The 26,675-nt window shown below is 39.8% G+C and overlaps 2 protein-coding genes across 2 annotated transcripts in view; one reads left to right on the top strand and one right to left on the bottom strand.

Moving 5' to 3' along the window:
• The window catches only part of extl3 (exostosin-like glycosyltransferase 3), a 34,205-nt gene extending 19,507 nt beyond the window's left edge, over positions 1–14,698 (bottom strand). The window contains exon 1 of the mRNA XM_056262865.1: positions 14,533–14,698. The gene's annotated coding sequence lies outside the window, so the exon portion shown is untranslated. The remainder of the gene's footprint in view (positions 1–14,532) is intronic.
• A 257-nt stretch (positions 14,699–14,955) lies between these two features.
• The window catches only part of riox1 (ribosomal oxygenase 1), a 13,259-nt gene continuing 1,539 nt past the window's right edge, over positions 14,956–26,675 (top strand). Inside the window, exons 1-11 of the mRNA XM_056262864.1 lie at positions 14,956–15,114; positions 15,871–16,005; positions 16,084–16,232; positions 18,278–18,377; positions 18,461–18,574; positions 20,133–20,239; positions 20,322–20,429; positions 21,685–21,719; positions 23,214–23,392; positions 24,874–24,978; positions 25,070–25,211. Coding sequence (XP_056118839.1) covers positions 15,043–15,114; positions 15,871–16,005; positions 16,084–16,232; positions 18,278–18,377; positions 18,461–18,574; positions 20,133–20,239; positions 20,322–20,429; positions 21,685–21,719; positions 23,214–23,392; positions 24,874–24,978; positions 25,070–25,211 — 1,246 coding nt within the window. The 5' untranslated portion in view covers positions 14,956–15,042. The remainder of the gene's footprint in view (positions 15,115–15,870; positions 16,006–16,083; positions 16,233–18,277; positions 18,378–18,460; positions 18,575–20,132; positions 20,240–20,321; positions 20,430–21,684; positions 21,720–23,213; positions 23,393–24,873; positions 24,979–25,069; positions 25,212–26,675) is intronic.

The following is a 26,675-nucleotide window of genomic DNA, read 5'->3' as shown; positions in this document are numbered from 1 at the left end:
CATAAATCTTAAACAGTCTCTCAAAATGAGTCATTGGCATTTTCTATACATAAAGACAATGTAACAGTTCACGACTGGTGAAGGAATCTGCCGTTAGCTCAGATCCTCGTGGAAACACAAAAATGTCTCAGCTACATGATAAACAATCTAAACCTTCTTTAGTTGGCTGTATCAATGAACACAGAATGTGTTTTTCCGACTTTTCTATTGCTTTTCTATGTTAACGTGCTAGACGGACGTGACTGTAGCACTCGTGTCTCACAGTTTTTACGGTGTCTCGCACGTTATACAAACAGCGTTCAGGAAGATTAAAATCCTTTAAAAATACATGAATGTGTAAATGGCCTCGAATGGGAGAAAAAAAAACATGCAAGGTCCGCCTAGCGCTTGTTTACATAGTAAGTAATGGAAAAGCAGCATTTGAGCTGGCAAAATTTCTCCTGCTTTGTTGTTCCCGCAGTATCCGAGGCACAGCCCTCTTCTGGAGAGCAGCAGCTCATTTGCATTTAAAGGTACACACACAAAGATACACAGACATTTTGGGCATGGCATAATAAATGATCTGTGGGGTATTTTGAGCTGAAACTTGCACATACACATTCTGGGGTCATTTTATACTACATCATTATAGGTTCCTTTTAATTTCACGATAAATTCATTTTAGCTTAAATGTGCCAGCTTCACCTCAGTCATCGCCATTTTCTACTGAAGTATGAAAAAAAGATCTCCACTGTAGCTAAAGGAATTGTGGGTAATATTAGCCAAGAAGGCAAACACAGACTCAAGCTGTGTCTAGAATCGCCCCCTATACTCTCATTCACTATTCCCTACATTAGGCTACTCCACTAATACAGTCCACTTGAAACGAGTGAGCGAATTCAGACATAGTTTGTGCTCGCTGTTTAATGATCATTTGAAAAACTGGCAGCTCCAGTAGTAATGAAAAGATTTATCTTGAACTCGGTCATGGAAACTAACATGTCTAAACCTTAATTAAGCAATTTAATAATCAATTAAAAACGAATTGTGTATGATATTACGCTGTATACCACATTGGACCAACGATTTTGAAAATGCGGGCGCCATCTTCTGGTCAGACGTGGGAAATCATTCGGCAGGACCCTCAGTGTATTATGGGTATTCTCTAGCCGTTGAATGCACATCAGTTGTACATTCGTTGTTGCGGTGAATTACAGGATTGAATGAGTGCACTCGATAGTGTCCACTTTGGTTTCGAACACCAATACAAATGCTGTCCCTTCAAATCGTGCCCCATTTAAGTGAATGAGGGTGATTTCGGACACAGCCTGAGACCAGAAGTAGTATACATCTTATTTTTCAACGCGTAAGTAAACTATTTTCTGCGAATGTGCGTTCCAGTTCATTAGTCGCTATAGGGCTATAAAGAGAAGAATAACAAAGTGCAGTAAATAGTAAAACTATTTGCGCAACAAATCAGCATGCTTATAATTAAGACACTACATTAAAATAATAGGGTAAGAAATACCAGTTAGCATTAGCAGCATAACAAGCTTTTTTTGTACAGCTAAAAATAACTGGAAGCTGATGAAACCGGAAGCCAGAAACATTCAATTTACAAATGGCCGTAGTATGAAAAATAAGGTGGATCCCATCCACATGCTATTTTCAACATATTATGATTTAAAATACTCTGTATTTCTGACATATAACCTAAATAATCTGACATACCATTCATCTTTGATATTATGCAAACTGGTTTGCAACTAGTCCAATTGCCTAACGTGACCTCGGCTCTCTAAAGCAAACCAGGTGTTTATACCTGTTCCAGCTCATCTTTCAGGGCTCAATCACTGAGGAGAATGGAGCTGTAGTCTCATTTTATTCAGGACGGAGAAGCTCTGAAAGCTGACAGCCAATTCACATAGCCTACAGGCAGCTTCAAGAGAAGTCACAAGAGGACTCCTCTCAATCCTTTTCTCAGGAGATAGATATGAAGTATACATAAACTGATAAAGATATGGAGTACAGGTATGTGGAGAAAACATCACCACAATGTGTGAAATCATCTTTTGCCTGATAATATTCTGGATATGCTCATTTGCTCAATAATATTCATGCTGCTTATGGGAGCTTGTCAAGTGTTATCTTGTCTTGCATAACATCTCACATCTGGGAAGAAAAATGCTGAGGCAACTGGTGCGAGGCACACAGCAAAATATATTTTTCAAGAAAAATGGAACAACATCATCAAGAATGCGAATGTAAAAATCTTTATTAAAACTAGACGTTATAGAATGTGAAAGCCATTTGTAAAACTCATCCGTATAATGCTTGGTTGTTGTGGGTGGTTGCCAAGGCATTGCTAAAGTTTTCAGGGTTTATCAAGATACTAAGGGGTTGCTAAGGTGTTCTGAGTGGTTGCTAATAGTGATCAGGTAGTTACTTATGGGCAGTCCACCCTTAAAGGCACACTATGCAAGAATTGTACCTTAAAGGATCACTTCACCCATTTCAACATTAATCTTTATTGAAAGTGGGTCATATATGTAGTCGAAATGTAAAAGAAATTTTGAATTTGGTGCCCTCTTGACCGAGAAAAGACAGAAAATAACTTTTGGGCGCATTTGTATGTAAGACAACAACTCCCACAATGCACCACATTGCACAGCTCCGCAAGCCACTCCCACTAATCCAGAACAGCGCAAACATCAGAGAAAAGAAATCACTCTTCCGTCTACAAGGCTAGCTGCCAAAAGAGTTTGAAATTAATTTCACACAAAATGTCTAGTTAGTTGGCTGTGGCGAGCAGTACGAGGGCGAGGGACGTGAGAGGACGGCGCGAGGCCGGGGCGTGAGCGATAATGAATGACACCTGTGAGACGCAGCGGTCTCATATCTCTCACGGAGGAGCGGAGGCATAAAAGGAACAGGCCTGATTTTATGTTATGTTTCTGTTGTGTGTGGCCAGCTGGCTTATACTTTTGTTTTGTATTTGTTTATTTTATTATTAAAATGTTTAAATGTTCGCCGGTTTCCGCCTCCTTCCCACAACAACGAACCCGTTACATTGGCAAACTCATTAGCGAATTACTCGTCGTTTGTATTTCTTTCTATATGGTGAATTATTGCGTGATACCTGGATGTTCCAGTCAGAACATATGCGGTGCGAAACTAGGATGGTTCACATCACAACACAAACGTCCGTGTGCTCGTCTGATTCAGAGATTTCGTCCAGGAGAAATTGCCATCGTTGAAATTCTCTGCAGCAGACGGACTCTATCTGTGTCCGTAGCGCACAGCGAGAGCACCGGCACCAGCAGCCCGCCTCAGCTCGACCCAGTCCGGGCTCCTCGTCCGCCTCCTGTTCCTCCATCAGGCTCAGCTGCTCTTCACTATATTGCGGCTCATAAAAATAGCCACGAACATCGGATTCGAGCAGCAGAATTTCAAAATCCTCTTCTTCCATATCATGTTTAGTTTCTTCTGTCATTGTCGTAACTTCTTATCTCTACAGCGCTTGTTAGCTTAGCTTATAAACAAGATGGCTGATATTGAGTATCTGCAAGTGAAGTCCCACCCACTGATCTGTGATAGCTCTGTTAGCGCATTAGGTCCAACCCCCTATGGGCGGGTTTGAAAGGGTGGGAACTAGTGCTGTAGTCTTTACAGAAATCCCCCCCTCTTACACTTCCTCCTACAATGACGTAAAATGAAGATTTTTGCGTCATTGTAGGAGGAAGTGAAAAAGGTAAATAGTGGATTTCTCTCGTCTCAGGGGAAAATGAGAGATTGTTGCACGACCATTCAATAGTATGACTGGGTTTCTAACAATGGAAAGCTTAATGCAAATGGGTGAAGTGTCCCTTTAATATAACAGCTTAAAAGTCATTTCGGTGGTAAACAAACTCATAGTAGGGCGAATCATCCTGGTAGTAAAGCTTGGGGGGGACGCCGCTGGAAAAACCAGCAATGCAAGTTTGAGAGGAGCGAGAATCACAACATGCTTTACGGCAATGACGTCACACACATCAACAACAACATATATGAAGCACGAAGACACTTGCGCGCATTTCAGACGTGATACTCGACGATGGAAAAAGCAAAGAAAACGCGGTCGGAAGAGACAAGTAAAAGGAAAAGAGAATGAGCCTCTCAACTCGTAAATAAATGCATCAATCCGCAAGTTTTGTTTGAGTTCTTTAATGGTCTAGTGGTAATCTCTTGCCAAGCATGTCAGAGGTTACAGGTTCTAAGTTTTTTCTCTCATCAAAAGAAACTGAATATGTTCATCAGTGGTTACAGTCTATATCAAGCAGGGACACGTTTTTGTGCATTTTATTTTGTGATTTCACCGGAATGAATAGAGAGTCTCCGCAACGGCGATAGATTGAAGCACGCGTCCGAGTGAAGACTGCGCGCGCGCTGCCACAAGAGACACTATGTATCCATGACACTGATAGCAGCGGACACGAGCGCTCAGCTTGAGTTCAAAAACACATTTTAGCGCTAGATCTCTTATTTAAAGGCACACTATGCAAGATTTGTACTTTAATATAACAGCTTCAAAGGGGTATCAGGCCGTGAGTGCAGAGAACAGTCTATGGCAGACGCTCTGCGTGAGTGGCATTTACGACAGTAACGTTAAATACAAGTACTTCACAGCGACTCTAGGGATCGCTGTTTGACAAAAACGGAATTCCTGCATAGTATGCCTTTAAATCTCTACAATATTCTGTTTTCTATTAAAAAATTACTTTTTTTGCCTATTTCAATATATAGGCTACTTGGCCAAAATCATAAGTCTGATCTCTTAGAAAAGTAAAATCACACCTCAAACTGTGTATTATTGTTGAGGTGTGATTTTACTTTTCTACGATTTTGGCCGCGTATATATTGAAATATCATGAATATATATTGAATCAATTATGTTTGCCGTCTATCTTCATATCATATACACACAGAAACACAAAGGTCTTCATAAAAACCCGCCACAATAAGTTTGGTTGAACTTGAAGAAATTGTGACAGAAATGATCTAGGCTATTGAATTTAATTATTAATATTATTACAATTTTATTTTCATATTTTCCCTCCAGGGTTTAAATTGAACAGTTGTGCCGCACTTTGTTTGCCAAAAATAAAAGGAATTGTTCATTGTAATTTGGTTACATTTTAAAAGATTAATGCCTTCACTGTTTTTGATAATAAATCTGTATAAAATCAGAGATCCGGAAAAATTGTTAAAGTTTTATGAATTCAACTGATTAGACATACTTTTTGATTACTAAAATCTAATTTAACCTATAAAAACGGAATCCAGCAAAAAATGTAAATAGACAAAAAAATAAAAAAAATAAACGGTGATGCCTGACTTCACTATATTCACCCAAAAATAAACCAGACATTAAGCTGTCTCTAAACTGTGAGAACTCAATGTACTTTCATTCTTCTGACATACTCTTCGAGAGACAGAAAGGAAGCCTGATATCACCCAGGGGTGAAAGCACAATGTGTGTGTGGCCTGACAGCCTTTTCCAGCTCATATCCCTCTGACATTTATGAGGCAGAAAAACAGTGATCACCTGATGTTGTGGTACCGATACCCACCCTGAATGATTCCATTACGGCCGAGCCGGGATGCTAGTGAGATGTTACGCTTTTCATTTACACATCCATTAGCCTGGAGCCGGACTGCAGCCACAGATACGGAGCTGTGCTTTCTATAATTAGCACTTTAATTTAACGTGACTGCACGCTCTGTGGTTTTAATCTTTTCCATTTCCAAGAGAGTTGATGTATAGAAGAAAAAGTGAAAAGGAAAAAAAAAGGTTTAATGATTCAGCACCATCTGACACCTTTAAAAACCAATTCCACGAAGACACGCCGCTGGAATCAGACCCGCGATGTGTCTCTGTTGTTTGTGAGGGCAACCATGGGAGGTTTCTATGTTTGGCACTAGGGATGTCACAGTGAGAACTTTCAGTTTTCCGGTATATAAACTTGTGAAAACACCGGTATTACTGATAACAAGGTTGGAGGGTTTGGGAATTCAAATTCTGATAATTTGTGGCCATCAGGGAAACATTTTACAAGATATTTGTCAATGACGCTCAATGATCTGTTGTGCATCAAATCCTCTGCCACTGTCCTGTCAGTCATCTCTACTTACTCTCATCTCATCACATAATAATAAGTGAAATCTGACTCCTGCTGCACTGCTGTATGGAGCAGAGCAGACGCTTTCAGTTTATTATTGTAGCGTCCGTTGTCCAACTAAAATAAATGGTTTTTATTTCTATAAAAAAGCAAAAAGACAGTGTGGGCAGTGTAATGTAATCGGTGTGCGTCTGAACACCATTAACACCGACTACCACAGCAAGCCTATTTGGTACACAGACAACAAAATAGAAATTAAACTCTAATACAAGGAAATTTTTATGCTTTTTTAAAGCCAGTAAACCCCAATTTAGAGCAATCCTACTATTAAGCAAGTCTATTAAAATTAAACAAAATTATCCTTTATTAGAGGTTCCTCTCAATTACTATTGCTCACACATCGCATTAAACTAATCTTTTGGGATTAGCCCATCCTGCATTGTTTGTGCTACATGATCGATATCTTAAATGGACCCTTTTCACATAGTGGTGAATGAAATATAATGGACTACTATAAATATCATTTTTGCATTCCCATTTGCTCCAATAGCAAAAGACAAAAATCCACAATAGCATTACCATGACTTTCCAAAAGAGGAAAACAATATAGTGAGATTGATTACAGTGGTCAAAAGAGAAAGACTCTCTCAACTGTTGTATTGTACTTTAAAGTTGTAAAAATGTCAAATAAATTTTATTTGTTAATTAATGTGGAAACGCATCATTACAGTCTCTAAAAACGACCAATCAGGCCGTTTGTTGAACAAAGTTGTGCTAATACAATTAGAAGGGAACAGACATTGAATTAGGATATTTGTTTGCCAGGTGGATAATAAACTGGATGAAACAACCCCATAGATTTACAGTGAAGAACTCAAGTTAGAATATTATTTATTTAGGGATGGCTCTTTTAATTTACTGGGCCAAAAACTAAATAGCAAAATTACTAAAACACGCTCACTTTTCATTTAGGGCAAACGAATAGCAATGCTCTGGCAACAACCTACAACACTAATGTCAAACAGTATAAATTATATATTATATAAGTCAGGACTGATGTGCCTCCAGGACAGAATGATTCTGAAACCTTAAGAAGCACTTAAATGTATCAGGTCCACTTTCTGAGTAAAGTAAGGTGAAAGTACGGTCATCTTAATTAGGCCAGAACCTGCAACTGATAACAACAAGAGTCAAGAAAAACAGATGGAAAATCTTGCCCTACCTTCCTGGCATATGGCAAAAAATAACTCCTAATGAAAGCATTTCAAACAACCTGGAGCTGACGTACTCTGAGATGTCAGAAAGAATATGGCTAACAAAATCTCAGCTTCACTCTGTGGAAATATCTCACCCAGAAGTCTGCGCTGAGAAAATGTGGCATGATATATTAGCTTCTGCTTTTGTGTGAACTATAAGCACCAAAACAAAGACTCAGAATCAGATTTAGGAAAATACAGAGCAGAGCAGATCAGACTAAATGAAGTAGGCTACATCAGACTGATGGAAGTCATATTAGACAGGAATAAGAAAACGGACAGACAAGTGTCCGCTTTGTTCACAATTAGAGCAAGTTTCTTTCAGAATAAGATCCAATTTTCCAGCACAAAAACAGCTCTGTCAACTTCTCTTTGGTGTAGGACTCGGAATAGATCTGTGAAACTAGTCATGAGATTCTAATAAATGCCCATCTATTAGCAGTTTCCCCCACATGGGTGTTTATGACGAGGGAAAAAATGAAATTTCTGTCATCATTTACTCACCCTCATGTCATTCCAAACCCGCAAGACTTTCGTTCATGCAAATTAAGATATTTTTGATGATATCTGAGAGATTTCATGCATCGACAGCTACGCAACACTTTGACGCTTCAAAAAGTTCATAAAGAGATCGTAAAACTAAATCATATGAACTGACCGGTTTAGTCAATTTTCTGAAGAGACTTGATCGCTTTATATGATGAACAGATTGAATTTAGGCTTTTATTCACATTTAAACATTCTTTAACTCACACATCAGATCTGGTAAACGGAAGCTCAAGCATGTTCGCTTGACGTGCGAGAACAAATGAGGTTCATCCTTGTGTTACGCAGCACGTTTGAGCTTCAGCAAGAACCAATGAGGATCATTTTCGTGTTACGCAGCACGTTTGAGCTTCAGCGAAAACCAATGAGATTCATTCTCGTGTTACGCAGCACGTTTGAGCTTCAGCAAGAACCAATGAGGTTCATTCTCGTGTTACGCAGCACGTTTGAGCTTTAGCAAGAACCAATGAGGTTCATTCTCATGTTACGCAGCACGTTTGAGCTTCAGCAAGAACCAATGAGGTTCATTCTCGTGTTACGCAGCACGTTTGATCTTCAGCAAGAACCAATGAGGTTCATTCTCGTGTTACGCAGCACGTTTGAGCTTCAGCAAGAACCAATGAGGTTCATTCTCGTGTTACGCAGCACGTTTGAGCTTCAGCAAGAACCAATGAGGTTCATTCTCGTGTTACGCAGCACGTTTGAGCTTCAGCAAGAACCAATGAGGATCATTTTCGTGTTACGCAGCACGTTTGAGCTTCAGCAAGAACCAATGAGGTTCATTCTCATGTTACGCAGCACGTTTGAGCTTCAACAAGAACCAATGAGGTTCATTCTCGTGTTACGCAGCACGTTTGATCTTCAGCAAGAACCAATGAGGTTCATTCTCGTGTTACGCAGCACGTTTGAGCTTCAGCAAGAACCAATGAGGTTCATTCTCGTGTTACGCAGCACGTTTGAGCTTCAGCAAGAACCAATGAGGTTCATTCTCGTGTTACGCAGCACGTTTGATCTTCAGCAAGAACCAATGAGGTTCATTCTCGTGTTACGCAGCACGTTTGAGCTTCAGCAAGAACCAATGAAGTTCATTCTCATGTTACGCAGCACGTTTGAGCTTCAGCAAGAACCAATGAGGTTCATTCTCGTGTTACGCAGCACGTTTGAGCTTCTGCAAGAACCAATGAGGTTCATTCTCATGTTACGCAGCACGTTTGAGCTTCAGCAAGAACCAATGAGGTTCATTCTCGTATTACGCAGCACGTTTGAGCTTCAGCAAGAACCAATGAGGTTCATTCTCGTGTTACGCAGCACGTTTGAGCTTCAGCAAGAACCAATGAGGTTCATTCTCGTGTTACGCAGCACGTTTGATCTTCAGCAAGAACCAATGAGGTTCATTCTCGTGTTACGCAGCACGTTTGAGCTTCAGCAAGAACCAATGAGGTTCATTCTCGTGTTACGCAGCACATTTGAGCTTCAGCAAGAACCAATGAGGTTCATTCTCGTGTTACGCAGCACGTTTGATCTTCAGCAAGAACCAATGAGGTTCATTCTCGTGTTACGCAGCATGTTTGAGCTTCAGCAAGAACCAATGAGGATCATTTTCGTGTTACGCAGCACGTTTGAGCTTCAGCAAGAACCAATGAGGTTCATTCTCGTGTTACGCAGCACGTTTGATCTTCAACAAGAACCAATGAGGATCATTTTCATGTTACGCAGCACGTTTGAGCTTCAGCAAGAACCAATGAGGTTCATTCTCGTGTTACGCAGCACGTTTGATCTTCAACAAGAACCAATGAGGATCATTTTCGTGTTACGCAGCACGTTTGAGCTTCAGCAAGAACCAATGAGGATCATTTTCGTGTTACGCAGCACGTTTGAGCTTCAGCAAGAACCAATGAGGTTCATTCTCGTGTTACACAGCACGTTTGAGCTTCAGCAAGAACCAATGAGGTTCATTCTCGTGTTACGCAGCACGTTTGAGCTTCAGCAAGAACCAATGAGGATCATTTTCGTGTTACGCAGCACGTTTGAGCTTCAACAAGAACCAATGAGGATCATTTTCGTGTTACGCAGCACGTTTGAGCTTCAGCAAGAACCAATGAGGTTCATTCTCGTGTTACACAGCACGTTTGAGCTTCAGCAAGAACCAATGAGGTTCATTCTCGTGTTACGCAGCACGTTTGAGCTTCAGCAAGAACCAATGAGGATCATTTTCGTGTTACGCAGCACGTTTGAGCTTCAGCAAGAATCAATGAGGTTCATTCTCGTGTTACGCAGCACGTTTGAGCTTCAGCAAGAACCAATGAGGATCATTTTCGTGTTACGCAGCACGTTTGAGCTTCAACAAGAACCAATGAGGTTCATTCTCGTGTTACGCAGCACGTTTGATCTTCAGCAAGAACCAATGAGGTTCATTCTCGTGTTACGCAGCACGTTTGAGCTTCAGCAAGAACCAATGAGGATCATTTTCGTGTTACGCAGCACGTTTGATCTTCAACAAGAACCAATGAGGTTCATTCTCGTGTTACGCAGCACGTTTGATCTTCAGCAAGAACCAATGAGGTTCATTCTCGTGTTACGCAGCACGTTTGATCTTCAGCAAGAACCAATGAGGTTCATTCTCGTGTTACGCAGCACGTTTGATCTTCAGCAAGAACCAATGAGGATCATTTTCGTGTTACGCAGCACGTTTGATCTTCAGCAAGAACCAATGAGGATCATTTTCGTGTTACGCAGCACGTTTGAGCTTCAGCAAGAACCAATGAGGTTCATTCTCGTGTTACGCAGCACGTTTGAGCTTCAGCAAGAACCAATGAGGATCATTTTCGTGTTACGCAGCACGTTTGATCTTCAACAAGAACCAATGAGGTTCATTCTCGTGTTACGCAGCACGTTTGATCTTCAGCAAGAACCAATGAGGATCATTTTCGTGTTACGCAGCACGTTTGAGCTTCAGCAAGAACCAATGAGGATCATTTTCGTGTTACGCAGCACGTTTGATCTTCAACAAGAACCAATGAGGTTCATTCTCGTGTTACGCAGCACGTTTGATCTTCAGCAAGAACCAATGAGGTTCATTCTCGTGTTACGCAGCAAGTTTGAGCTTCAGCAAGAACCAATGAGGTTCATTCTCGTGTTATGCAGCACTTTTGAGCTTCAGCAAGAACCAATGAGGTTCATTCTCGTGTTATGCAGCAAGTTTGAGCTTCAGCAAGAACCAATGAGGTTCATTCTCGTGTTATGCAGCACGTTTGAGCTTCAGCAAGAACCAATGAGGTTCATTCTCTTGTTACGCAGCACGTTTGAGCTTCAGCAAGAACCAATGAGGTTCATTCTCGTGTTACGCAGCACGCAGCATTTGGACTAAATCGCTCGATTCATATGGATTGGCTTTACTCTTTATGAACTTTTTGAAGCGTCAAAGTGGTAGTTGTGTAGCTGTCAATGGAGGGACAGAAAAAAAAGTGCTCTAAAGATGAACAAAAGTCTTCGGGTTTGGAACGACCTGAGGGCGAGTAATTAATGGCAGAATTTTCATTTTTGAGTGAACTAACCCTTTTAAAGTGTGTATGTCAGGTTAAATTTGTAATTATGATTAACACAAAATAGTTAGGGGAAATACACGTTTGACAAGTTGATGTATTGTTTTGTATGTTTTTCGATACCTAAAGGCAGAATATAAGATGAAAAAGTTTGTTATTTTCAGTACTCACTTAAAACTGCTCCTCCGCCCAAACGAATCGCTTGACGTCATAAAAGGGAGACGTCTCCCCAGGGCACTGAGAAAGTGAGTTTGTGAGCTGTGTTGATAATTGTACCAGTGATAGAGCGAGAGAATTAGTGATTAGGACATTTATTTATTTAGTTAGTAATTTAAGTTAGGTAGTTAGTTAGGTATCCGCAGGCGTATTTTCACGATGGTGAATTACTGTGTTTGTGCCGGGTGCAAAAACACCGTTAAAACCGGTCACAGAGTCCACTTTTTCCCAAAAAGCAGGTCTGTGTTCCGTGCCTGGGTCAACTTTGTTCGGACCAAACGCGCTGACTTCAGTGCTGCTTCGGTATCCAAGACCTCGGTCTTTTGCAGCACCCATTTCAGTTTTTATGTTTCCACTGTTCGATTGCGCCCGCGCCTCTCTCTCTCACACACACACCAACATATTCCAGCATTGCAATCTTGACATCGCAGCCTGTTCATTATAGCCACGGAGCTTCAGAGCAAAGGCGGAGCTACAGATTAGGTGTCCTTAAATAACCCGCGTATCTAACAGTAGTTCCGCATTAATTAATTTGCACGCGAGTTTTATTTATTTTTAATACCGTGTATTCTCCGTGTATATTCATGCACCGAACCGTGACTCCCGTACCGTTTCGGTTCAACACGAATACATGTACCGTTCCACCTCTAAGTTATGCCTATAGCCTACTTACCAAGACACCTGACCAACTCTCCACTGGTTCTCTTCACACCAGATATTTATGTGTCTTCAATAGGAATTATTTAAATTCCTTTTTGGCTCCTCATCTGTATCACGCCTACGAGGCTCAAAATTGTATGGCTGTGGGCCATCGTATGTTTGAGGAGGATTTTGGATCTCCTTAGACTCAAAACTCTCCATACTTGAATAGAACTTTTTTGGCACGTCTCCCTCTTCTGACCTCACAGCTCAGCTGTGTTTTAAAAATATGATCTTGACAGAAATGGCTATAAAGCTTACTGTAGGGCAATTACAGTAATAATTTTAATAATAATTACATTTTCACTCAGACATCTAAACCTTATTTAATATATCAAAAAAAAAAAATTTAACCTGACATACACAATTTAACAACCCGACTTTATTGTCGTAAAACAAACCAAGCCATATACATAAGCACCTGATCCACATAGGATCAAATCCCCCCAGCGTTATCCATCCAGAGCAGCACAAACCCAGCAGGCCCTTTCCCAGCCTTATGCCGGATCACAGATTTAACACTAGTAAAATCTTAAGACCCTAGTAACAGCTGCCAGACCTCGACATTCCCACACCGCTGGACAGTGACGGATAGCGGGAGAGGAGCTTGCGTGATTGGTCCTTTCGCCTGAGGGGAATTACTGCATGATGCTCAAAATCACAAAGCAGACTACAGTACCAACAATGACCTGGAAAAGCAGAAAATACATGCCTATTCCAATAAAGTTTAGACCAGAATCCTACATACACGTTGAGGGCGACACATAATCAATATATTTTGCCGTGTGGCTCTTTAGATAAATAAAATGCCTAAATAGAGACTCCACACATCTTCAGCACACAACACCTATAATAAGAGCTGTTAGACTAATACAACGGTTTGGTGATTTAGTGTTTCTTTTAGTCACGCCTGAACTGGCACTACATTGCACAGATGGTCAGCAGGGCAGAGAGACAAAATATCTTTATTTTCCTTCACAAATAAAACGTGCAATGAGATGACAGCTTCACAGATGGGTAAGGAGGAGAACAACTCCTTTACACAAACACAGAGAACATGTCAGCACCCTAAAAAACAATCAATGACCACATCAACACAACTCACACTGTGCCCATTGACACACACACACATCTGTTCATCTGTCAACTGGGATACCAGACATGAAATACCAGATGCAGACCTAATCAATAATATTATCATACGATACTTGTTCAAAATAATCAAACATTCACTGTTACATCTTATATTCAGAATATGAGAGTCTGAATTATCAGGTTCAACAATATCAAATATGAAGTAAGTGTCAGACTAAAGTGTTCATGTCATGCAAGGCTTGTTGCGAGGATCTGATCTCTTGAGTCAAACTCTGAGAACAAATCAGATTCAATATTCTGAGTTTGTCAAGTGAAATCAGATTACAGAAGTGCGTATGTGACATTCTAACAATCAGATTAAGATGTTCTCAATATGAGACATTCTGAATGATCTCACATCATATAATGACTGTCATTACATCACCGGTGTGTGTCTTGATTTCATCATGTTATTATATATTATAGCTAATAGTAAATCACTGTCTGATATTTTAAGTCAGATTGACTATTATAAATTAATGACATGATTAGAGTGTGTCTGATATTGATAATTAGATTCGATTCTATAAATTAGAGTGTCTCATATTCGAATTTACCCAATTAAAATCTTATTTATTATTTATTAATAAATCAGATCAGTGTGTGTCTGATATTATTCATCAGATCAGATGCTATAAAATGACAATATTAGAGTGTGCCTGATATTGCTGTTCAGATTAGATGTTATTAATAAATCAGATCAGTGTGTGTCTGATATTATTGATCAGATCCAGTCTGTCGGATTTGTTCAACGCGTCATTTAAATGACCAACTTACACTGATTGCCTGCAGTACTTTAGACACATAGAAATCTAAAAAGGACAAGGTCCCACCAAAGACCAACATTATTCATTATTATTAGAGCATTATCATAACTACAATATTTCCCATTTGAGTGTTATTTGTGAAAAAAAATACAGGAATATTGTACCCATCTGTTTGTTTGATGTTAGCCGCTGCTAACCGACCCGCTAACGAACGACAAACCGTATTTTACTTTACCTCAGAATAAATCCATCAGACAGTACGTCAGTCCTCATAGACATCTAGTCTTCAGCGTGTACATGGTGTCGGTAACGGACAGAAACGGCCCAGTAAACGTCTCCTGAAAACCCTCCGTCTCTCGGTGCAGCAAAACGCGTACAGCAGCCGCGGCGTTAATGCGCATGCGCGAATGCTGCCTGGGAGCTCTCGCGGTGTAACTGTTCATTGCATTCGCGTGCTGCCATCTAGCGTTTAGCGCGGAGAGAGCTTGGTTTACAATTATTTCCGGTGGGTTTTTGGTAATACGTCATCATAAAATGAATTTAGGATAATTAATTCACTGATAATCGTGTATATAGTATGTGTTTTATGTATTATACATGGGCGGATGTAGTAAAGGGGAATTGTTTTAAACATGTCGTTGCAGCTCCGGACCTGTAGGTGGCAGTGTGAGCGCTGTTTGTTTCCATTGTCTCCTGCAGAAGAAAAGCTCTCATGTGTCTCATGTCTGCTGTTCAGAACTGAGCCATGGAAAGAAAACACATGTCCGCATTATCTATTTATCAGACATTATCAGGAGGAGCAACATCTGAAGTGCAGGTAAAAATGCTGCATTTGAGAAGTATTAATTTTTGTTTCGTGGTTGAAAGCTTCTTACGGGGGAGCATAAACCTCATGTCACAAAAGTTGTTAAACCAGGCACATCAATATTGATTTCTAATATAATGAAAACACATTGAATATAGAATATATTGCAGAAACATTGTGCAAAACCTCTCTGTTCTTTTGCTAACAAAAACGCATTTGAGTACTATTTAAATACCACTTTATATAAATATGATTAAATTAAATGGTATACACTATGACTAAAAAACAATTCTTCAAACTGGGTTTGCAAGGGAGTGTAAAAGTTTAGAGTAAAAATGTTACAATAAAAAAGCAAGTTTATACTAGCTAACTAACAGAATGGTTTGAATAAAATAGATTCAAATAAGTACATTGATTTAAAATGCATTAAATTATTAAATAATAAATTTAACCGTAAAGTATAATATTGATTAGAAAAACAGTAATAATGTAGAAGCGTAGAAACATTTTCTAAATAATATTTTATGCATGTTTATAATATACATTTTTCACCCTATAAATGGGGTCTTTATACACAAAAATATATTGCTGCCTTTTAAATTTTAGGATTGGGGCCCTTGCACCAGAATCATCACATTTGGGGGTCCAAATATAAGATTGAAAACCCTTGAATTAGAAAAATACCATGGTATTGCCAGCATGTTATTACCACCATTTTTTTTTTTTGTAAGTGCTGTAAAATTAAATAGCATGACTTCTGTTTTACAGGCTAAGGCACCCGCAGCAAAGAAAAACAAAAAGAAGGAGAATGGCATTCAATTAAACAAGAAATCAAATAAAAAGAAAAGAATGAAACCTCTGAAATCCCGCATGAGGCCCAGCAGCACTGACAAATCTAAAGGCGTAAGTGTCTAACTGTACAACGACACATACAGGAGCATCAGTGGAGATTTGAAGCTCACGATGTTCTGTTTTTCCCAGGACTGTGAGACAGATGACGGTGAAGGATTTGACAGTCCGGCTCTTGACGCACTCCTGACGGATCTGGCGAAGGTCAACAACAGCAGAGAACGAGCCAACAGACTGTTCCAGTGGCTAATTCACCCAGTCCAAGACAAAAGCTTCCTCAGGTTTGAGACCACACACACACACACACACACACACACACACACACACACACACACATTTATAGCTCAATTGAATTAGTTTCATAATTGATGAACTTTGCAAAATGAATACCGTTGTTGAACTGAATTAAATCAACGCTCAACTGACTTTAGCTGAATAATGACACTATTGTCTTATTTAGCAACTGTAAAGTTGTTTCATAATTGTTGAATTCTGCAACATCAATACTCTTGTTTTTTTGCTTATTACTGTGAAACAATCTGTATTGTATAAAGACTTAAAAACACAAAATTATAAACATTATAAACTCAATACTATAATGCAAAAACTCATTCCCTGTACCATATGACAATAATAAAAATCATCCTGTCCAGACTTAAAAAATTAAAATTAAAATTAGAAATCATGAATTATTATTTTTTTTTGGTTTAAAACAGAGATAACGATTCTGAATAGACAGCTAGACAAGATAATGTAATTTAGTAGAGGTTCTGACAAAATGTTAATTGCTGCAGTAGTCTATTAATAAAAACACATTTCATTAATTTGAATTAAAAAAAAAACTTGGTTTGAATAAATGATTCAATGACTCACTCATAAAGTCTTCACTTCATTTTTGAACGAATCTCTTGAATGAATGATTCAATGACAAATACATTTTTTATCAGTCGCTTGTTGCCACATACTGGTATACCGATGTAATTGATACAATCTTTATTTAAAGCCTCAAGTTACTTTAAGAAGGTGATTTACTCTATTTTGATCGCTACTGTAGACATCAGTGTTTATATCCAAACTATAACTTTAATCCCAGTACTTATTAATTAATTTGGATTATTGTAACAGAAATAATGATAATGTGACTGTGTGAAGCTGTTTCATAGCTATACATTACAACCGCTCTCTCTGGATCAGAACACAGATCTGAATGTTCGCTGTGATCGGACTTGTCAAAGGTTTAATAGACAGAGCCGAATCGTTGTCATTTAGGAATAAGATCGCCTGGCTCTTTGAATCGAGATCACGATCTTTTAAAGGTGCTCTATGTAACTTTTCTACTAAAATGAATCCTTTTTTTATTGCCTGTGTGTGAAGGGGTTGTAATCACACATTAAAATGATCCACTTGTCGATTTTTGCTATTACCTCTGAAGGCCAGTATTCCTATTTATATGTGAAGTCTCCGGGTCGGCTTTACCGCGAAATCCAACGGATGTGACGTGCATGCGCGCTCCCGAGCCTCTCTCCTTATATACTGTCTATTGTAGACGGTCAGGGAGTTACGTCCGGTTAAAGGCGCACGTTTTTCGGCTTATATCTCAGTCAATCTTTGATCAATATTCCCAAGACTCTAATCGTTTGTAGTGCTGGACGGGGCCTTTCGAACGAGCCCACCCCCGAGGTCCAACTCGCCCGGCTCCCCGAGTTATAGCCGTTCGAAATCGGAGGTCCCAGCGAACGGCGATCCGGTAGGGGGCATCCCCGAGGCCCGCCACTCTAGCGTTCGGGCAAGGGTTCCCCTGGGACCTCCTCCCCCGAATTTGAGCTCTCTGGGTCTTTGCGTTCCAGAGATACGAGCGATTTTCTTCTGAGATCGTGACGTCACCGGCGTCCGCAATTTTGCAGCGCGCCCGATGGTTTTCTGCTAATATCTCAGAGAAAATACCACCAAAAACTATGGAACTTATATGGTTCTTTTCAGCTCGACTAGATGGTCCCAACGAGCTCGGTGCTCGCCAAATCCGTTTAGTATTCGCAGAGATATTTGCGTAATAGACGGTATTGTCTATGAGTTCGAGCACGAGCGCTCTTGTAAAATTTGGTTGCAATCTGAAACATCACCACTAGAGGCCGCTAAAAGTTACATAGAGCACCTTTAACAGTTAATCATGCAGCTCCAAATGGCAGTCAACTACTTTTTTCATGAAAATGATATTGAATGTTCCTTGTGATATATTGGTATTGGGATATGATCATTTTTCTTAAGCAGTTTGCATTAGATTGACCAAGTAAGAGATCAGAGATATCTTGTTTTGTCTACATTATAGAGATAATTGGGAGAAGAAACCAATGCTGATCCAACGGCAGAATCCCGATTACTACAAAGGACTCTTTTCTACCGCTGAGTTTGACCAGATCTTAAGAAACGTGAGCAACTTTTGTTCTTTGATTCAGAGTGAATCGGTATATCTAAAGCGGCCGTCAGATATAATGTTCAGTGTTTTGCTCAGGATGATGTGCAGTATGGAGTAAACCTGGATGTGACGAGCTACACAAATGGCAAAAGAGAGACACACAATCCTCCAGGAAGAGCGTTACCGTACACTGTGTGGGATTTCTACGAGGTAAAGATCATGAACATTTCCCTAATACATTGAAACTGATGTGTTGTATGATTACTGGTATTACATTTTGGCTTTGATCATATATATATATATATATATATATATATATATATATATACACCAATAGTGGAGGCAATATTATTTAAAAGATGCAAAGGTGATAATATTCTGTTGTGCAAACATTCTTAAAGGGGTGGTTCAGGATTTTGGACATCGGGCCTCATTTCCAAGTTAGCTTTAGTGTTATTTATCAGTGGAGACCGTTTTCAAAAAAGTTTATCCAGTCGTTCCAGTTGCATAGTTCACCGGTGCTGGCGCTAGTCAGCGGTAACTGCTAGCCTGCCATTAAAAACAGTTTTACCCACTCCACAGTACACCAAAAGCAGATAAATTATAACGCCAGACTATCGATGTAAATGTCTGTTGAGAGAATAATGTTAGAAATCAAACTACTCTTGCATCTCAATGATCGCAATACATTTACAGGAACTAGTTTCTCAGCAGCGGCGGAATTTTACTTTGCTCCGGTTAGTAGCACTGCGCCGAAAAGTAAACACAGAACCGAAGCGCACTACAGTCGGGACTACCTGTACTACCCAAGCGTGCAGCACAAGCCCTGAAAAGTGAAGCCAAAACGTCTCAATCGCCCCCCGGTGGCCAGTCCTAGTATAGGTCATAAACCCCGCCTCCCCGTGTTATTCAACGGCACGTGAGACCAACTAAACAATTAAATTACACTTCAAATATCGTTTTTCCAAATATGGTTTCTGTAATTTACGGTAGTTTTTATCACGCTGATGTAATTTCAAGTGTTTGTTTTTAAAATAAGTTTGTTTTTAGTTAGTTATTTTGATGCAGTGGTGGTGACGTCATGATTGACAGCTGTGATTGACAGGTTCTCTGAGCGAAGTAGTCACTGAAGCACCAACAGACTTTTTTCAGGATTTTCAGAGGACTGAGGAGATTGGAGCTTTAAATTTAGAATATAAATTACTATAATTAATTTTAAAAAAAGTGCCGAAGCGTGTGCTTGCGATTGATTCTGCGAGAGTGAGGGCGGGGCTTTGATTTTGCGGCTTTACTTCCTGTTCACGACTGCGCATGTCTGGGTCCTGAGATCGCTTCTGCGCAGACTCAAGTTCCAAGATGTCAGCGCCATATCGGGATAGGCTTCACTTCTGACCAATGGAAAAGAGCGAAGGGGCGTCGTCCATCTTTTTTTACAGTCTATGGTACTACCTCTCTCTCTCACTACCTCTCTCGGTTGCCTAGGTAACTACATATCACTCCGCCGCTGCTGTAGACATACAGGGAACAAAGTATAACTATTGCAATGCGATGAAAGGGTAGTTTGATTTTAGTTTGAAAACTGTCTCCACTGATAAATAACACCCAGGCTAACTTGGAAATGAGGCCCGATGTCCAAAATCCTGAACCACTCCTTTAAACTTAGCAAGGCTGTCGTTACAACATACATAACACTTCTGTTAAGGCTCAGTTTTTATTTTACAGTGAAACTGAAGTTTATTGACAGAGGTTGTTTGCTGTATGTTGACAGAGCGGCTGCTCTCTCAGGATGCTCAATCCTCAAGTGTTTTCCTCCACTGTGTGGCAAGTGCTCTCCATTCTTCAGGAGAAGTTTGGTAGTATGGCAGGCGCAAACATGTATGTGATGATGCATAAACATTTTTCATAAATAGTAGATTCTTCACTGTCAGTTATCATTTACCTGTGATATGTTTTTCAGGTATCTAACACCACCGGGGACACAGGGTTTTGCTCCTCACTATGATGATATAGAGGCTTTCGTTGTTCAGCTCGAGGGCAAAAAGCACTGGAGAGTGTACAACCCTCGGTGAGTGAGCAGTTATGCTTTAAAGAGGATATGTTATGCCCTTTTTCAAAGTCTTGATTTTGTTTTTAAAGCAACACTAAGTAAGATTTTTTTACCCTAAAATGTTTCCATAATCGTTTCAGTGGTTCATTAAGTCGTAACAGGGTGAAAGGCACTTCTGGATTCGCTTTGCGCCCCTATATCTGCTAAAACCACGCTATGTAAGATTGCCAGATCGGGTCGCGTTTCTGTAGTTCTAATGAGACATAAGAAAACTACAAATTTGACTTGCTTTACGTCAAGCGTTACAATAGTCATTATTTTGTTTTTCTTCGTTTCTGATGTCGCAATACATCATACTTTCATGAAATCATGCAACATACTCTACCTTGTCTGTGGACATCGTTCATCCCAAAGCCGGCGCTGGATAAACTACGAGCGTGCGTGCGACAGTAGGCTGCGCTAGGCTAAATTATTTACAACAGCGGTAATGGACAATTCCGCTTCCAACCTGTAGGGCGACCTGTTGCTTTAAGTCTACTAGAATAGGTTTTCATGCTTGAATGTTCAAAAAACACATTAGTTTCCCCATATTCTCCATTGTTGTGGCTCGTCTCTTCCCAGTCTGTCAGTAACGCTCTGGTGTGCGTTTTCCGTACAACGATGTAACTCGCTGATTAACTACCATAGTACAATGCATCGTTGGATAAACTAACTAAATAGTCACGACTGTGACGCAAGTTTGCAGTGCTGTTTGTGAATGTTCGTTGGAACTATGGTTTCAGGAAATGCCAAATCTTTGAACAATATAGTAAAAACGTCCAAAAAGCACAGTTTTAAGTCAGATTGGTCGTCTGGATCAGTGTGTTGTGATTGGTCAAGCGGTTCGAGTGTGTTTGGGAAATGTCCCGCTCTTACCATAACCGCCAGTTTAACACACTACTAACTAACTCAACCAGGCCCCGCCCCTTTATTCTGCGTATGAATTATTTAAATGAGGAATATTGTGATGTGTTTGTTCCCGGAAGAAACTCAAGACTACGATGGAGGCGTTTCAGGAGTTCAGAAACCCTGACACTGATATAGAGAAGAACTCCCGCTGGAGGGACTTTGAGCTCAAACTGTAACATTACATACTAAAGAAAGATGAACATGGGGAAAAGCATAATAGGACTTTAACATATCAGACTCAGCACCTCAGAAAAAGTAAACTAAAATCTTCAACTGTAAGTGAAGGGATGCAGTATTAACTAGTAGCTCTTCTGTCTTCTCTCAGTTCTGAAGATGAAGTGTTGCCGCTGGTGTCCAGTCGTAAGTACATTGCCAGTTTATTTATTTATTTGTTTATTTATTTATTTGGATCCCCATTAGCTTCCACAATTTGGTTGCTAGTCTTCCTGGGGCCCATAAAAGTACTGAAACATATATGTACAATTAAAATGCACAAATATAACATGCATAAATATAACATTCATATAACATTACCACATGTATACATTTATCCACATACACACATTCATACTCATACAACATTTGACAATATCAGTACCCATAAACAGTCACAAATTAACTGATGTAATACTACTAATTGTAATCTGTTTTAAAGTCTTCTTAAAATTACATATGTTGGATATATGCCTTGTTTTTAAATCCAATTTATTCCAAGCAGATGACGATCTAACTAATACTGTTCTTGCCATACAATTGGACCTTGCAGATGGAACCACTAACACACCTGAGCTCACCTGACGCGTAACATGTCTGTGACAATACCCACTAAAAACCAATTTATCTACAAAAAATTTTGGATTGTTTTTAAATAGAGCATTGTGCATAACAGAGAAGACTTATATTAAGTTTGTCCTCCACCTTTAGCCAGCCCAAACAGGTGTGCATTTTATCCACACTAGAGCGAAAAGAGCAACCAAGTGCTACTCTTGCGGCTCTATTCTGAACGATTTGTAATTTTTTCAGATGTCCCTGTGCAGTACTGGACCAAATTACTGGGCAATACCCCAGATGTGACAGAACTAAAGACTGGACAACTGTTTTCATAACTACTGGTGGACAATATACTGAACATCTCCTGGCAAAAGCAATGCCTTTAGCCATTTTAGACACAATGTGATCAATCTGATCAGCCCAGGAGAGCTGACTATCCAGCTTCACACCCAATAGTTTAGTCTGACTCACCTGCTCTACCACAGATGTGTCAACAATTAGATTTAAGTTGCAAGGCTTGCCAAGCATACTTTTAGTACCAAAGACTATACATTTGGTTTTAGATATATTAAGAGCTAATTTATTAAGTTTCACCCAATTTGTAATGGCATTAAGTTCATTCTGCAAGGTGCAACTTATGTCATTTATTGTAGATGCTGCATAAAACATTGTAGCATCGTCTGCATAAAGTACAACATCTGCTCTTGAAACAGCATGTGACATATCATTCACAAACACTGAAAATAACAATGGACCCAAACAACTGCCCTGAGGAACACCACATAACAACTGCTTACAATCAGAAAAACTCCCATTGAAAAATACCCGCTGACTTCTACCAGAGAGATAGCTGCGTATCAAGGACACAGACTGATGTGAAAAACCATAGCACTTAAGCTTAGACAGTAAAATGTCATGGTCAATAACATCAAAAGCTGCTGTGAAATCCAGCAGCACAGCACCCACAAGCTTTTTGTCATCCATAAAAGCTAGCCACTGGTTATATTAACTAGCCTGATAAATACAAGTATTTGATTATTTCTAAAGGGAATAAACCCTCTGTCTGTTGCATTTCTCCTCAAGCTAATTTCAGTCAGAAGGCGATCGGGCAGCCTGTCATGGACGTGGTGTTGGAAGCTGGTGATCTGCTGTATTTTCCCCGTGGCTTCATTCATCAGGGTGACTGTCTGCCCGACGTTCATTCGCTGCACATCACAGTCTCCTCCTACCAGAGGAACAGCTGGGGAGATCTGCTCCTGAAAGTACGAGCCTTTACTTCAGCTTCTGTGCTTTAATGAAAAATTAATTTCACAAAAACGGTCAAAACATTTTCTACCTAAAATAAAATAAAAAGACTTAAAGTCCCCGTGAACCGGAAGTTGCAAACGACTTTTCTCCAGCGTTGTGACGTATTTCCGAGAGAAACGGGTATACTAAATGAGGCAAAATAGTGGGCGTGGCTTTTTTTCCAACTAGCACCTGATTGGATCTAGAAAAGTAGGTGTTTTCATTCAGCCTGTCTACTGTCAGTTGGAGGGGCGTGGTTACGGATGTTAAGAAGACGCCCAAACCGTCAAACCTACGTCATCAGGGATGGTCCTCCAATGCAGAGGGGAGGGGAAATTTCAGATTTTGATTAAAGATTATGAAGCCAAAAAAATTGTTTTGTGTGGATTGACTTGCATGGATGAATTGTTCACCACAAAACGATCAATTTTGGCAAACAAAGTAAGTATGGTCAATTTTGAATTCATGGGGACTTTAAAGAAAGGAAACCTATTTTAGGGCCATTAAAGGGATAGTTCACCCAGAAATCAAAATTCTCTCATTATTTAATCACCCTCATGTGATGGTTTATAAAAGAATTTAAAATCTTAGTATTTTTCTTATACACTCCCGGGGCTTGACATTAACACCCGCCAACCCGTCAAATGCGGGTGAATTTCAGCAGTGGCGTGTAACGCAGTCACTCCTACTAGACACTTTGTCGGGTTGAATTTTATATAATATACATTTTTCATTCATACATTTTTTAATTTCGGTGTGGGATTGCGCATATTGTGCATAATTTGACTCATTCCCGCAAATTCTGTGCTCAAACCCAAAGTGCGCGCACATAAAGCCTCCTTTCAGTACTAAATTGAGTTATTTTCTGCTGTTTATTGCACTTGAACAGTCAAATACACACAAAATAATGTCAAAATGCTGACGAGTATTCACGTAAACACAGTCAGTTATGTTTTAAGTGAACGCATGTGTAACAGTATAGTGGATCCGTGCATCAGGTCTTAAAGTGACATCAGCCTAATATTCCTGCTGCCAAATTATGAGATTATATTAAAAATGCCTATATGGCAGTTTTTCCCCATGGTGTCATTGTCAAAACTGTGGCCAGTGAAAATGCTGAGTGGCGAGTAACTTTGGAAAAGCACTAGCCACAGGGGCTGGTGAGCAAAAAAGTTCATATCAAGCCCTGCACACGCCTATCATTTGGCTTCAGAAGACATTGATTCATCCACGGGGGTCGTATGGATTACCATCATGATTGCTGTGTGTGTTTTTCAAACATCAACCATTCATTTGCATTATATGGACTCACAGAGATGGATTATTTTCCTAAAAATCTTTGTTTGCGGCTTTATTTCTTTTGTTTTTTGGTGTGAAATAAATGTGCTCTAGACATTTTTATGTAACACTCAAAGATATTGTGGTTGTCACTTCAGTGAATATATTTGATTTCCAGTTGATGCCAGCAGCTCTGGAGATCGCGATGGAAGATGATGTTGAGTTCAGGAAGGGGCTGCCGCTCGATTACCTTCAGTTCATGGGAGTTCAGAACTCAGAGAAGGTGCTTGTTTTCATACTCCATTAATATGCAAGCTCCGATCTGTTCATTCCTGGTCTATATTGACACTGAAATGACTTGTGCATGTGAACAGGAAGACCCACGAAGAGACAAATTCATTGCACACGTTCAGGGGCTGATGAAGAAACTGATACGATCTGCGCCAGTTGATGCTGCTGTAGATCAGAAAGCCAAAGACTTTCTGCACGACTGCCTTCCACCTCTGCTGAACTCTGGTGAGTCTTAGTTTTCACATGACGTCACACCCTGATAGGAACGCCCACCTGAAGGGCGAAACAAGGCTTTCTAATGTAGTAATACAGTGATATTAAAGCAACACTATGTAAGAGTTTTTACCTTAAAATAATGTTTCCAAAATCGTTTCAGTGGTTCATTAAGTCGTAACAGGGTGAAAGGCACTTCTGGATTCGCTTTGCGCCCCTATATCTGCTAAAACCACGCTATGTAAGATTGCCAGATCGGGTCGCGTTTCTGTAGTTCTAATGAGACATAAGAAAACTACAAATTTGACTTGCTTGACGTCAAGCGTTACAATAGTCATTATTTTGTTTTTCTTCGTTTCTGATGTCGCAATACATGATACTTTCATGAAATCATGCAACATACTCTACCTTGTCTGTGGACATCGTTCATCCCAAAGCCGGTGCTGGATAAACAGCGAGCGTGTGTGCGACAGTAGGCTGCGTTAGGCTAAATTATTTACGACAGCGGTAATGGACAATTCCGCTTCCAACCTGTAGGGCGACCGCAGTTAAAAGTTACTTGGTGTCGCTTTAAAAGACCAATTTTAATATACACCTTATTGATGATGCATATTATGTACATGCATGCAGATGAACAGATTACAAATGCAACTCGCAGTTTCTCATTAAGCATTTAGCGCTTTGCATTCATATTCTGGACGCATTTGCATGCATGTACATAGTACGCATCATCAATAAGATGTATGCGGAATTTGATCTTTTAATATCTGTTTTAATTTAAGGCACATTAAGTGTTTTTAACGTTAAGCTTTTTAGACTATCTTGCTGTTTTTAGTGATTGACACACTGCATATGGATCACAAGTGCCCAAATCTTGCATTTTTGTCCACATATTTTTGTTATTTTTCTTTTGAGAGGTGATCTAAATATTAGTGGTTTGAAATAGATGGAAAATTAGTTCTATGGATGTTTTGTGCTCCAGTCACGTGACCGAAAACTATCAGTAACATGAAAACTAAAGGTGAAATGTCATTTTATTTGCTTTAAAGGGATACTCCACTTTTTTTGGAAATAGGCTCATTTTACAACTCCCCCAGAGTTAAACTGTTGAGTTTTACCGTTTTTGAATCCATTCAGCCGATCTCCGGTTCTGGCGGTACCACTTTTAGCATAGCTTAGCATACATCATTGAAGTGGACAAGACCATTACCATTTCTCAAAAAAAAAAAAGACCAAAGTGTTTCGATATTTTTCCTATTTAAAACTTGACTCTTCTGTAATTACATCGTGCACTAAGATCGACGGAAAATGTAAAGTTGCGATTTTCTAGGCTGATATGGCTAGGAACTATACTCTCATTCCTGCGTAATAATCAAGAAACTTCACTGCCGTACCATGAGAGCAGCAGGCGTAATGATATGACGCAGCGCCTGAAAATAGGCTACCTTCCGTCAACACAACGGAACTATTTTCAGG

The sequence above is a fragment of the Rhinichthys klamathensis genome, unplaced genomic scaffold, assembly GCF_029890125.1.
Source record: "Rhinichthys klamathensis goyatoka isolate OS25496 unplaced genomic scaffold, OSU_Roscu_1.1 h1tg000196l_1, whole genome shotgun sequence".
NCBI lineage: Eukaryota > Metazoa > Chordata > Actinopteri > Cypriniformes > Leuciscidae > Rhinichthys > Rhinichthys klamathensis.
This window is presented reverse-complemented; position numbering and strand designations above follow the sequence as displayed.